At 37.2% G+C, this 14,447-nt stretch overlaps 1 protein-coding gene and 1 long non-coding RNA gene across 2 annotated transcripts in view; both read right to left on the bottom strand.

Moving 5' to 3' along the window:
- LOC121374820 (QRFP-like peptide receptor) overlaps nucleotides 1-9,044 on the bottom strand; it is a 40,503-nt gene extending 31,459 nt beyond the window's left edge. The window contains exon 1 of the mRNA XM_041501932.1: nucleotides 8,709-9,044. Coding sequence (XP_041357866.1) covers nucleotides 8,709-9,044 — 336 coding nt within the window. The remainder of the gene's footprint in view (nucleotides 1-8,708) is intronic.
- A 3,804-nt stretch (nucleotides 9,045-12,848) lies between these two features.
- Nucleotides 12,849-14,447, bottom strand: part of LOC121374209 — a 47,201-nt gene continuing 45,602 nt past the window's right edge. Inside the window, exon 3 of the long non-coding RNA XR_005958201.1 lies at nucleotides 12,849-13,152. This is a non-coding gene — a long non-coding RNA (uncharacterized LOC121374209). The remainder of the gene's footprint in view (nucleotides 13,153-14,447) is intronic.

The following is a 14,447-nucleotide window of genomic DNA, read 5'->3' as shown; positions in this document are numbered from 1 at the left end:
TTTTCCCTGACTTCAGCTTCAGTTTTCCCTAACCGAATAATTGTGCTAAAATTAGGACAATTTGATAAAATGTATCTACATTAAGTTTATATACTGTTATTTAAAGTAAAACAATTGACTTTTTTATGTGTTCATAGTGCTATGACATGTACACCAGTTTTTACAGATGAACTTCATCATGAAGGTGTCGTCATATAAAATTCTTAAATTTGCCCACGCAGGTAGCCTGATACTCAACGTCTATGGTGATACGATAATGTACACTAGATATGGTTACAATGCATTGTATCAAGCAAGAGTTTGTACAGTATTTCAATGTCTTGTACTCTTAATAAAATATAAAATACACTTACATACTTGACTGTTTAGAGTTTAACGTCTTAGTAGTGCAAATAACCTGTGAACCCGTTGAAGGTGTGTATACAATAAGTAGTTCCTAACACGGTAAGCTGGATTTGTGGGATACACCTTGAGGTTAGTTTGACACCAATTCCTACCAGATTTTAGTTATTGGACAAATACAGAGAAAAAAAATCCCTCACGTGATATCAACACAGTTTCAGGTGCCCAGAATTATAAACAAATCTAGGTCTCCACATTGAGATGGACTAATTTTTCTTAGGAGTAAGTGAACCTATTATTATTTTGTTGAAATTCCACTGCTGACATGTTACGGAATATGGGTAAGTAGTTGGTACAGGGTCCTAATATATATTGAATGTGAAATAGGTATTTTTTGTTAAATTATATAGCAAAACGATTTAGTGTTGTAAGCATGTGCTTACAGAATACCCTCAAAATGAATTTTGACATACTAACAGCAGGTCTGTGGCCTTGATCACAGAAATATCAGGGTGAAATGGTTGGTATGGCACAAGTGGAATGATTTAAAGTCAGCCAAATGTATCACAAAAATATATACACAATTTACCACAAAGGCTGGAATGGTGTCCATATTTATGGATACATGGACAGACAATCTGACTGCAGATAACTTCTTGTCATGGTGTAACAACTGACATGAATACCTCCCTGGGTACTTACTACTATGCATAATGTGTAAGAGAAATGGAATGAAATGTTAGTGGAATGTGCAGTGAAAAATTACTAGACATTCTCCATTACCATTGAATATTCATGCATGATTTCATATCAGGCTTCATCATCGTGGGCTATCATTTACATTGGTTGACAACCATACTTTGTCGGTTTATATGTTACAATGATAGTCACAACCAGATTTGTCAGTATGCAAGTGCTTATGGAATACTCCCGCAACGGCCGTGACCCAGAATGAACTATGCATATGTGAAATATCATGACATACCGTCAAAGGAAAGTTATTCAAAATTGACGAGACTTTTTGTAAATCAACCCTAAATGTTGGAACATTCTATGTCTGTGAACTTGATCTCGCTGTAAACAAGGGTCGTAGATTCATTACAGAATAATGGATGATTGCCATACAAATGCATGTGTGGAATTCCGTCAAAGAAAATACAAGTTAACCAAAATTTACGAGACTACGTTTTGTGATGGAAAGACAAACGGACAAGCTGATTCCAGTATACATGTACCCCCAACTCATTGTAGGGGTATAAAATACAGTATCGTAAAATTTCCAAGCCAACAACACATATTAACAGGCCTTTTCCCAGCCATTTATAGCGCTATGGTATCCCAGCACTTCTGGTTCTATTTAATAATGATACGTACGAAATTATTTTTGATAAAAAATACATACAAATTTTGGTTGATTTGTGAGTAAATCCCCAAATTCATAATTATGAACAATCAAAATATGACGTTCACAGTAAATTACCCCAGGGCTTTAAATAATTTCTGAGGAAAGGCCTGATTAATTACAATGCACTACAAGCTGCATGCATCAGTCTTATTACTCTCATTAGTGTAATATTATTCATAGTACGTTTTATTTCAGGTTTTCAGAAATTGTTCTCATGCCTAATGGAGATGAATGATATTCACAACACTACTACTTGTGTTAGTCATGTCAGTATTGGGAATATTGTTAATTCTTCATCAGCTTTAACTTCTTGTCTACGATTTCTGTTTCTTTCATGGCAACTTCTAACTCCTTTCTCTTATTCTTGCTCTTTGACCTCAGTGCATTCGCTTCTGTTAGCAAAGTTATTCTGTTCTTCTGTTCTGCTTCTTCACACAACTTGTCCGCTTTGGCAAGTAGCCTTGCTGCATCTGCCTCTAGTCTGTGTTCTTTTTTCTTTAACTCGTCAATTTCTAGACGCAGTTGTTTCTGATTTTGCCTTAGTCTGACTAGACGCTTTTTCTTGCTTTTTCTGTTCAACATGAGCCTGATATCGCTGACGTGATACCCTGCAAGAATGTAACATTTCTTTGGTAACGCAAACATCGTGAACGTCGCATTCTAACTGCTTGATTCCATCATATACTTTGCGGTGTGCACATAGTGTATTAATATCCATTTTGTAGGACAAAACTTGTTTGTTTTCAGAAAAACCTCTTTCGACGTCAGCTTGACCGTGAGAAAGAATCAGAACCAATTTTACCAATTTCCACAAGACACTGTATTGTTCTTTGTCACAAAGAAGTTCGAGTATAAAGTATCCAGCCTCTTTACCACATGAGAATTGTTTGGAAATTTGAGAGTCGGGAAACATTCGCAGAAATAGTTGGTTAGTGTTTTCATTCGAGTTACAAGAATAGTGTTCCATAACAATTTTAATTGCCCATAGAATCTCTGCTTCCAGAGTTGCACCTTTCACTAGAAATGAAGTCATCTTGTATTCTGTCATGCAGCACCTCCATGGCGCTACATGATCACCGTGTAATGTAAAAATGTGTGTAAACATCATCAAGCAGTAGCAGGTATTTTCAGAATAAACTTTAACACAAAATTTGAGAAAAGTGTTAACAAAAAATCATTGACATTGGTGACAAACTAGATTGGTCGGTAAAAACGAAAAATGCTCCATCATAAGGCTCTGAAAAACGCTTAAAGCGTAATGTAATTTGACCTTAAATTTATCATAAACTGGCATAAGAAGTTTCAAGTCAATCCAAAAATTGAAAAAAAACCCCAAACAACTGCAGACAGACGGATGGCAAAACAGACACAACGACACACAAATGGATGAACACAGTAGCAGCTACATGCTCTCCCAACATTTTGGGGAGCATACAACACAGCTCTGGAGGCAAGGAATGCTAACGCTTTTCAATCTTCTGTACACAGCTAGGTTCCCAAAATACTTATTTCCTTCAAAGTGATAAAATATATCTGAACAAAAAACACAACAAGAGGTGTCATTATCACAAAGCTAATCCCCTCGCTGGTAGCCTTAATAATTGAGCTAAACGCATCCACAACATTTTGTGAAGTGAACTTGATATTGGGCAATAGACATATATAGCATGCGCAACGAAGTGCCTGGAAGACATTGTAGCCAAATATTATAAAAATCTGTCCAGCGGTTAAAAAGTTATTCACTTATTGACACATTTGCTAAAATGCTACCCATGCACCTATATATATATATATATATATATATATATATATATATATATGTACAAGACTATTGCTGTATCCCCTTTTGCCTATCGGTTAACAGATCGGCTAATATTATTAAATAATGACAATTTCAAAGATAAGCTGTTGCATAACAATAGTACAGAAGATTGTCATAGCCATCTAACACAGTGGGACACTAGCATATATAATTGGACCAAGTGACAATTATCAGTCTATCACATTTACACATTTCGCGCGTGAAACATTGCCCAAAAATTCCAAATTTCCCTAACCAAGGTTAGATTTCCCTGACTTTTATAAATTTCCAAATTTCCCTGTCCAGCTCTAAAATTCTCCGACTTTTCCCTGACCTGTGGCAACCCTGCAAGTTTAGAAAAGCGAGTCAAAATTTGGCAGACTATTTCACAGCACGCCAAACTTCAAAAGGCTATACTTTCTAACCACTAAATATTTTTCCGTCCGGTTTTCATTAATTTACATCTTTTGGTACATATTTTTGCTTGAAATAAAAAACTTGACCACATATTGTTTTTTGTTTTTTTTCGTTGTTCTACCTATTATAAGTACCAGGCCAGGTCTCTGGTCAGCACGCGCGTCGATTTGGATCCTCGCCTGTCGGTACGACATCGATTTGGATCCTCGCGTGTCGGTACGACGTCGATTTTGATCCTCGCACGTCGGTATGACGTCGATTTTTGCCGGGCTTTTCTTGCTATGACGTAAACCCGCATTTGGATCCAAAATGTCATCGCACATGAACTAGGACGTGCATTCTCAGAGAGAGAGAGAGAGAGAGAGAGAGAGAGAGAGAGAGAGAGAGAGAGAGAGAGAGAGAGAGAGAGAGAGAGAGAGAGAGAGAGAGAGAGCGAGGAGAGAGAGAGAGGAGAGAGAAGAGAGAGAGAGAGAGAGAGAGAGAGAGAGAGAGAGAGAGAGAGAGAGAGAGCGAGAGCGAGAGCGAGCGAGGACGTAGAAGAGGAAAAGAAGAAACAGAAAAACACCAACAACAAGAAAACAACGATAAATAAGACAGTTAATCTGACATTTTTATAAGAGAATGAGGTAAAAACTTAATCTTACCCACTACAAAATTGTTCAGTTTATATTGCCCAATAGCCAGTCAGCAGACCGTGATAATGGCGTTATCCATACAGATTAGTTTTTGTTCGTCTATGATATTGCATCTAAAGAGGTTCCATAAGTACTGTTTTTATTACCCCAGTTTTTACTCTTTATTACCACGGGGTACCGAAATGGAATTATTAAATTGGGCCATATTCTGCGTCGAAGAGAAGATATGCAATATAATTTAATGCATTTGCACAACAGCTTAATATTTTAAGCAGATTTATTTTTAAAAGCTATTATCTGAATTGCTGTGTGTGCACGGAGTTGCACTGTAAATGAAATCAAGTAGCTTCCAGTCATTAGAGTCGCAGACCCTACTTTTTAAACACTACGGTCTTCTCACAATTAGAACCTTTCTTTTTTTATATCTCTCGCGACGAGTCCTAGAGGGGATATAGTACGACGTCACCGCTCTAACGACTATTTCTCTTCCGATTTTCATGAAACTTATATACCAATAAAATCATGATATTTTCGTAATCATTGAAATCGGACATTAGTTAGATTTTATTGTTTAGATTATCCTTCTCCGTACATCCGAAGTGTTTCTGGTCATCATTGTGTTTTAATACCACGGAATGCAGTTTTTGATATGTTTTTAAAGAACACGCGTGCCTCCGAAAAGTAAGGGTTATAGAGGGAGCTCTAGTCTACTTTTTAAGGGTATTTCTTCCTTTCAACATCACAGACTCCTGTTTTACTCTCTTTTAACGTTATCCAAATGGGTTACAGGTTTGTATATTAAACAAATGTAAGCTCCATTTTAGCAAGTTGAAAATGTGATCTGCGAATTTACGGGTGATGTTGAAGACTGGTAAAACAACATGGGCAAAACGTAAGAGTGAATGACTGAGCATGAATCAAGTCAATATGTAGTATGGTCACTGAGCGAATGCATAAATAAAAAATGTTTACTAGACATTTTTGTCATGGTCATTTGTGATTAATATATATAGTCCATAGGGTGCTCACTTGATATCTGTGGGTTTCCGGTCCCACGAGAGTCACTGACATACCAAAGGTCATGGTATGTGCTGTCCTGTTTGCTGGAAAGTGAATATAAACGATGACTTTTGCTGCTAACGGAAACATGTAGCGAGTTTCTTCTGAAACTATGTGATGGTATGTGAGAATTATCAAATGCTTATACCCAATAGTCGATGATTATTTAATGTGTTCTAGCCGTGTCGGTAAATACACAACAAAATATCTGTCCCAAACACTAACAATGTTAAGTCTGATTATTTAATGTGTTCTGGCCGTGTCGGTAAATACTCAACAAAATATCTGTCCCAAACACTAACAATGTTAAGTCTGATTATTTAATGTGTTCTGGCCGTGTCGGTAAATACACAACAAAATATCTGTCCCAATATGCACAACAACTCTCTACTACAAACTAAACAAAATTCCTAATTCCTTAGGCAGTATGTAGCATGGAACAGAGAGACAGTTGCCCTCCCCGCCAAAGAAGTGGGTTTTTTAAAATCTAGCTGGACATGCCCGTATATTACAGTGCCTCAAGTCGTTTTCGTTCTATTACCACATTCCAAAGGTCCTGGCGGGACGTAGCCCAGTGCACCACAGCTGGTGTATCAAAGGCCGTGGTATGTGCTATTCTGTATGTAGGATAGTACATATAAAATACCCCTTGAATCTAATGGAAAAATGTAGCGGGTTTCCTCTCTTAAAACTATATGTCAGAATTACCACGTCTGACATCCATTAGTTGATGATTAATAATCAATGTACTCTAGTGGTGTAATTTAAATAAAAACAAACTTTAACTTTAACCCATGACCTGAATACACACGGAAACAACTAACAGCAGGCCACTGGTCGCTGTTATGTCGGTGTGGTCAAAACGATCTTTGTTTTCTAGAAAGTACAAGGGAAATGAATTATTATGGTTTATCCGATGACAATAAGTAGCCTAAGGCGTACGCTTTGCGTTGTCTTTGATTCCAGTGTTACTGGGGACAAAAACACAGGAAGCTAATGAACCGTTTTATATCTTAATAATAGCATGTCTCAGGCCCGTACGCAGAAATGTGGGGTGGGGGTGCGTAATCGACGGTCCAAAGTAAATTTGTGACATCGTCGGACTATTTTAATTTTTTTACACATCCACGGATGGACCTCGGCTGACTATAGGGGGTGCGTACGCACCCCTCGCACCCACCCACTCCCAACCCCCCTGCGTACGGGCCTGCGTCTTTTGTCCTAGAATAATTATAATTATGTTGGTCAATTTAAAGAATATATTATTTGTATATATGTATGCATATACTAGTGAAGTTACCTTTAGGATCCGACATGTATTTAATATGTTTTTATTTTCAACACACAAAACAAAAATACTTATCTTACCTCATTTAAATTAATTTGGGAATTATTTCACAGTACTACATGTTATTATTGAAACAAAAAATTAATATCAGTTAACGATATTTAAGTTTACACGCCGGTGTCAGTTTAATGTTGGCCATGTTTGTAGAAATGTAATCTTAACAACAAAACGGTATTCCGATATCAAACTCGTATCTCTGCTCAAGGCAAAATCGAAAGAAAGGTTGGCAAAGCCGTGATTGCTTCCATCGTTCTTTGGAGGACAGCCACTCTCCTAGGAGATACGTAACATGTTTCATCCATCTTGCACCGCCTGTAGGCTTGTCACTCCCAATAAAATAATTGTACGGTAAATGTTCATGTCTTTAATAAATATCATGTTTCGTGTCACTTATTAAGCTCATAATGATGTATTTACCGCACGTGTCCGTTATTAGAAAGTTTATAACGGTGGATCATAAGATAACACTGAAATCAATTATTTATTTGCTCACCTTAGCAAGTATTTGGGGAACACGCCTTTTGTAGGCACAATGCAAGTGTTCAGAATGAGAAAACGTAAGTGGTAAATACGATTTCCTTACACCAATGTACTAAACATTCATGCAGGTTGATAAGAAGTAAAGTATGTGATAAAAATTACAGAGGGTCTGCGTTTGCCATACATATATGTGTTTTATAATCAGTTGTATTAGCATAATTTGGAAGTATAGAAAACTGATATAATTCTGTTCTATATATTGTAAGAGATGGTCCTCGTGTTGATAAGCCTGGACAGTGTATAACAAACATGACAGTCTACTTTTGGCAGAGGGTGGTAAACTACATATATGGGTTTTATAATCAGTTGCATTACCCGGTAGTATAGTTTAGAGGTATCAAAACAAAGATGATTCTGTTTTGTGAGAGATGAGCCTCGTGTTTATAAAAATGTCGAAGTCAGGACAATGGTAAAATGCATATATAGCTGTTATAATCGTAATTAGTATAGTTTGGACATAAGAAGACGTTATTCTGTTCTATATATATATGTTGCGTCTGGAAGCCTCCACTTAGTCAATAACAGCATGCCAATAGAATAGAATAGATGTTTAACGACACCCCAGCACGAAAAATACATCTTTTCTAATATCTGACAGATACTTACACTCCACCACAATGTGGTGTATCGCCAGAGTACTGACAATGAACACATTGAGGTCAGCAGCATGACAACACCATCAGTCCAGACTCCCTATAAAAGTCTGGATCTTAAACTGTTCCGTAAGCACGGGGTTAGGTTGATGTTCTTAAACATAGACCACAGTGTAAAGAGCTGGACAAAACTACAAATAGCACAGGTAAGTAATTTTACAATGTGGAATAAAATTTAGTATCCATATTTTAAATGAAACCTCTGATGTTGGTATTTTCGCAAAACTTTACACTGCATTCTGGCCTGGCGCTTATAAGACTTTATCGTCAGGCTAACGTCATACAAATTACCTGCGTGTGAACATTCAATTTTGAGTCTAGACTCTTAAATGATTTATAAGCACGGGCCCTAATATAAAAGCAGAATTTTTTAGTTTGACATCCAATCCAATAAACAATATATTTGTGTGTGCTGGGTGCCGTTAAGTATCCATCCATCCATCCATCCATCATTCATTCATTCATTCATCCATTCATTGAGTGATTGATTCATTCAACATGTCCTTACCTTGACTGGTATACATATGAGCACCACGAGTAGATCAGCGGATGCTAGACTCAGCAAAAAGGCATTGGTGACGTTCCTCATCCGCCGATAGCGCACTATGGAAAAGATCACCAGGGTATTTCCCACCAGCCCGATGAGGAGCATCAAGCCGTAAACAGTGGCCACTGGTATCACCTCCTCTAGCTCGACGGTGACCAGGCTCTCGTTGTAGTCGTAGCTGTAGTAGTCGTCGATGTCGCTGGTGTTCTGTTTCGTGTTGTAAATCCCAGAACGAACTCGAAGTCGCAGGAATGATGATGATACCACCGTATCGTCGCTAGTTGCGTCATAACTCATTGTAGGTTGATTAGTTGGATACAAAAATAATTAGCAAATTGGTAAACTGGACGATGTCACGGAGTCGTCGAGCCTCATGGTATGAAATCAGATGTATGACACCTTGGGTTATTTTAAAATAAAAGTAGTTTCGATTATGACTATTTTAGTGAAGTATCGTATTCGATTATCAACATCACCATTGGTGAAGAGCTGGTGTTTTGGCATTGGAGAAAGAATGCGTGTCTAACATTGGTTATACCTAGAATTGAAAACCAGCACCGCGTCTGCGCACTGTAACATGTGTCTAGTCCCAACTTAACAAGATTGTACTGCTTAGCGTGGGGGAAATATCACAGGACATTATGTCACGTAAGCGGAAACAGAGCACGGAACGTATATAAAGAGACTATAATAGCCATGACTTTGTGAAAAGGGATCACCTTACTTCTAAGGTTTCTTTTTCTTCTGCCGTAGTTAACCTCCTGTCTCTCTTTCCGGTATGAACTAATAACGCTGATGAAAGTTCAATTTAACGTGTTTTCTTGTTTACTGCATACACAAGATGTAATCCAATATTTCCATTACGTTTGTTTAAGGAAAGAAAACAACACAAATGATGTCACAATCCATTAGTTATTCGCTTGATAACTTTTAACGACATCGACTGTTCAAGTTTTTTTTGACTCTACAAGACAGACGAGACTCGGCCCGAAGGTTTGTGTGTGGCCAGTCATCTGGCGGTGGCCTGCTGGCGTGGTTGCATCGATCGAGAGTGTCGGCGAAGTTTAGTTCGTATTGTAAGAACGGCGCTCCTCGCCGATATGGATCGCGGTATTCAATAAACACTCCTGTAGTCGTATTGAATCAAAGTCGTTTATTCTTCTCATAACGTAGTATTTCTCAATATGAGCAATCTCTTTCATAAAAAGGCGTGTGTAGATGATAGCAAATATAGGAAAGGTGTCTTTTCATACAAGAGCTATTATGGTAAATGAACGATTCTGTTTTATTTCAAAGAGGTCCTTAATCTAGAACTATTAAAGGGATTATTCAGTTTTCGGCTTTTGCAAGACTTCCGTTTGTTCCTCTCCAACACAATAAACACACCATCCTGCTTTTGGCTGTTTGTGTTTTAAACACTATCATGCCTTAAAGGGACATTCCTGAGTTTACTCCATTGTAAGATGTTTCCGACTAATAAAATATTTCTACGATTAAACTTACATATTAAATATATTTTCTTGTTTAGAATATCAGTGTCTGTATATTCAATGTGTTTCTGGTCGTCTTAATATTTGTAAGAAGCCCAAACTGGATTTTGTCTTCAAATAATTTCGTACGTACGAAAAAATTATATTTTTGGAAATAAAATTAAATTTAACCTAGTACCAATATTAGAACGATCAGAAACACGTTTAATATACAGCCAGTAATATTTTATGCAGAAAAATATATTTGATATGTAATTACAATCGTTAAAAAGGCTCAGTTAGTCGATAATATCTTTAAAATTACAACAAACTCGGGAATGTCCCTTTAACATGTTTTAAATATATAATGCATTATATGGATAAATACATTTGCAATGATCTTTAGCCAAATTATTTCAAATTTTAAATAATGAATTCGTATTTACGAAATGATTTTAGATCAAAATCAAAATTGAGATGCTACAAAACATTGCGATGATAAAAAACGCATTGGTTAAAGACATATTCATATTCTAAGCAAGAAAATGTAGGTAAATTGTAATTTTGATAATGTAAAACTACTGTATTTGCCGAAAACCGTTTCAAAATGGCTTCAATATCAGGATAGTTCCTTCAATACAATTTACTTCCAGTTGTATTGTGAAAAACAAGATGCCCAAGTTAAACGTTCCTACCTATTTCAGATAATGCTTAATGCTAATCACGTATTCTGCTAATCACGGTTGAAAAAAATGCGGTGGGATTTTGAGAAGCCGTACTCCATTTCTGATTAATCACTAGTTAAATTACCCAACAAAATCGATATTAGTGGTGTTTGTTTTGTATAACGACACCACTAGAGCACATTTACTTACTAATCATCGGCTATTTGATGTAAACATTTGGTAATTTTGACACATAGTCTAGAGATAAAATCCGCTATATTTTTCCATTAGTACCAAGGGACCTTTAATATGCGGGCGAGCGCTTTACCTTTAAGCTACATTCCGCACCCTTAATGGTGCTTAGCAAGACTTCAGCACATTGTTTAAAAGTGGCATCCAAGTACGCAGTTCAGGGCATGCTACTAGCCTGCCAGGTAACTCGCTTTAACCATCAATTGAAACTAATTATTTAATTTTAACATGCAAACACTTGATGGGACGGGACGTGGCCAAGTGGTAAACGCTCGCCCGATGCATGGTCGGTCTGGGATCGATCCTCGTCTGTGGTCTTATTAAGCGATTTCTATTTGCAGCCAGTACATCTCGTCTGATATATCAGAGACTATGGTATGTTTTATCCCGTCTGTGGGAATGCGTATATAAAAGACTCCTTGCTACAAAAGGGCTATATGTCAAAATTACCAATTTGTTTGACATCCAATTATAACTGATGAAACAAAACAAAACCCTAACTTTTTATCATCCATGAGTGCTCGTTTGAGCCACGTTATTTCGATCTAAAACTATTATTATTTAATAATAAAATGTAACTTCTAACGTTACTTTAAATATGACAAACGTCAACCTGTATTCATGTTCATCATCAGTAACAACATCAGTAATACAAATCCAATCATAATGCTATTTTTTTTTCACATAACGTTAAAAACACTGCACATATTTCTAGACGTAACGATGCACATTTTATACATACATACATACATACATATATAGAGAAAGAGAATACTAAACGAGTCCCCGTGAGAGACTGTTTATATTACAACGAGTGTGTTTTCGATCGTACATCACGAGCGGAAGCGAGTGGTGTACGATCGACAACACACGAGTTGTAATATAAACGGTCTCTCACGGGGACGAGTATAGTATTATATTTATTACAACGCGCTACATTATTAATTTGAGTCGCCAAATATATTTTTTGTCTCTCACTAAACAGGACACTGAACGTAAACAAAACAGCGGAGTGATTCAGAGCGCATAACCCTTCTTTGCCTATGCACTCTTTTTATATTATTAAAGTATTTATGCTTTCGCAATGTCATAGAGTCCCTCCATCCCAAAAATAAAAATAATTAAAACAAATAACACACACTAGTAGTAAACAGAATATTAGTTTAATAAACTATAATATAACAATCACTATTCAAAGTCCATCATTGAGTTTTCTGCAAAACGTTTAAACTTTCAAACTTCAAAAAGCGTGATTGAAGATAACTTGTTAACCCGATTGGCTGGCGTTTAAACCTAGGAAAAAATTCAGAAGCTTCTTTTATGCTTGTTACTAAATAGAACGGTGTTTCAGGTTGTTGTTTTTTTTGTTTGTTTTTTTCATTTTATTAATTGCATCTAGCCACGAACGTAAAGTTTTAATGGCATGTTGTTTATGAATGAGTTAAAGTAGTTCCGTGGATCATGTGATCGGAGGTCATGACCTCTCAAAAAGCATATCTCACATTGTGGGATATGAAAAATCTCTCACGGGTATCTCCGTCACCGCGGTGTAATATATATATATATATATATATATATATATATATATATATATATATATATATATATATATATATACACACACACACACAAGTATGCAAGTTACATTAATATGCAAATCACAAACCGATAACAATGAAACTAGGCATACCTTCTTCATGTATCGAATTGGTTTGCAAATAAACATGGGAGCTTTTCAGCTTTGATATATCGTGCCTAATGGAATCATGCGGCTAACAGGACACAAACATATGCATTCAGTTAATGCATGGTGTCATCTAAATCACGATCAGCATCAGCAACTATCGTCCGTTCTGTCTGCGCCATCTACCTCTAGTGAATCTGCATGTCTGGTTCCCGGGCCATTACATTCCAAAGAAATCCTTGTCGACAGAAATAAACTGCATTCAACAGTCCCAAAGTATCAACGTTTCCGGCGCTGTGAAGACCGTATTTGTAGACAATATCGGGGCGATAACACTGCAATGAACAGACAGACAAATTATTTATTTACGTCTCACCTTGTGTAGATAGTTAAACAAACATAATATAATAATACAGCAACAAAAGTACACAAGCCACAGCTATGGAGTTACAAGAGACTTTGGACACATTGCAGTGCATGTGGTTCAGCCTAAAAGGTCTATGGTCCGCTCTAAACGAAGAAAGGAAGGAAATGGTTTTATTTAACGATGCACTCAACACATTTTTATTTACTGTTATATGGCGTCAGACATATGGTTAAGGACCACACAGATATTGAGAGAGGAAACCCGCTGTCGCCACTTCATGAGCCACTCTTTTTCGATTAACAGCAAGGAATCTTTTGTATGCACAATCGCACAGACAGGATAACACATACCACGGCTTTTGATATACTAGTCGTGGTGCACTGGCTGGAACGAGAAGTAGCCTAATGGTCTCACTGATAGGTATCGATCCCAGACCAACTGCGCAGGAGGCAAGCGTTTTACCACTGGACTACGTCCCGCCCCTGCTCTAAACGAAGACGTGTTTGTTTTGACATCGAATCGGATTCGTAGTGACCTTGTTAAATGATGTTAAACCTGGTACCAATAAAACGTTTTTCAATAATTCCTGTTTGGCGTGACATAAAAATACAAAGGAAAACTGTTTTGGAAGTAAAAATAATGTTCAACTTTTATGCTCACATTTTAATAACATTGGTAAAGATATAAATAAAACAGCGGCACTATACAACTGTTCTATCAATAACACATCTCGTCTTGTTTGTTGGTTTACAAGATATTTCTTAACGACACCCTACCCTATTAAAACCATGAATTTGACCTGATTGGAGCACATAGTCGTCACTAGGTTTCTCGCCCAGGAAGGTGACAACTCGACTGAAATTCATAAGCCTATTGTTTGTGCAACTGTTTTCTGTGATTGGAAATGGCCTTTAATGGTTGACTAAGTGCCTTCAAAAACTACAATAACTGTTATGTTGATTCGGTGATTGAGACAACCAATCAAGGAAACACAAACTGGTGGATGTTTGCGAGTTGTCGTGCTCCAGAGCACACGTCCAGGACAGCTGACGTTGCTGCCGCCATAAATGTGGTTTCCAGCAGCTTAATCACCCACCCTACAGCACAGACCTGGCTCAGAGTGATTGTTATCTGTAAGCCTTCCTTCGTGGTATCCGGTTAGAACATGAAGAAATTCTCAAGGCTGTGGTTGATGGGTCAGTCATAAGTTACATTGTGCTGGCACCAGTAGCTTGAATGATTAATGGGCCCGACTGCATTGAG

The sequence above is a fragment of the Gigantopelta aegis genome, chromosome 6, assembly GCF_016097555.1.
Source record: "Gigantopelta aegis isolate Gae_Host chromosome 6, Gae_host_genome, whole genome shotgun sequence".
NCBI lineage: Eukaryota > Metazoa > Mollusca > Gastropoda > Neomphalida > Peltospiridae > Gigantopelta > Gigantopelta aegis.
The sequence above is the reverse complement of the archived record's forward strand: the minus strand, read 5'-3'. Positions and strand labels throughout refer to the sequence as shown.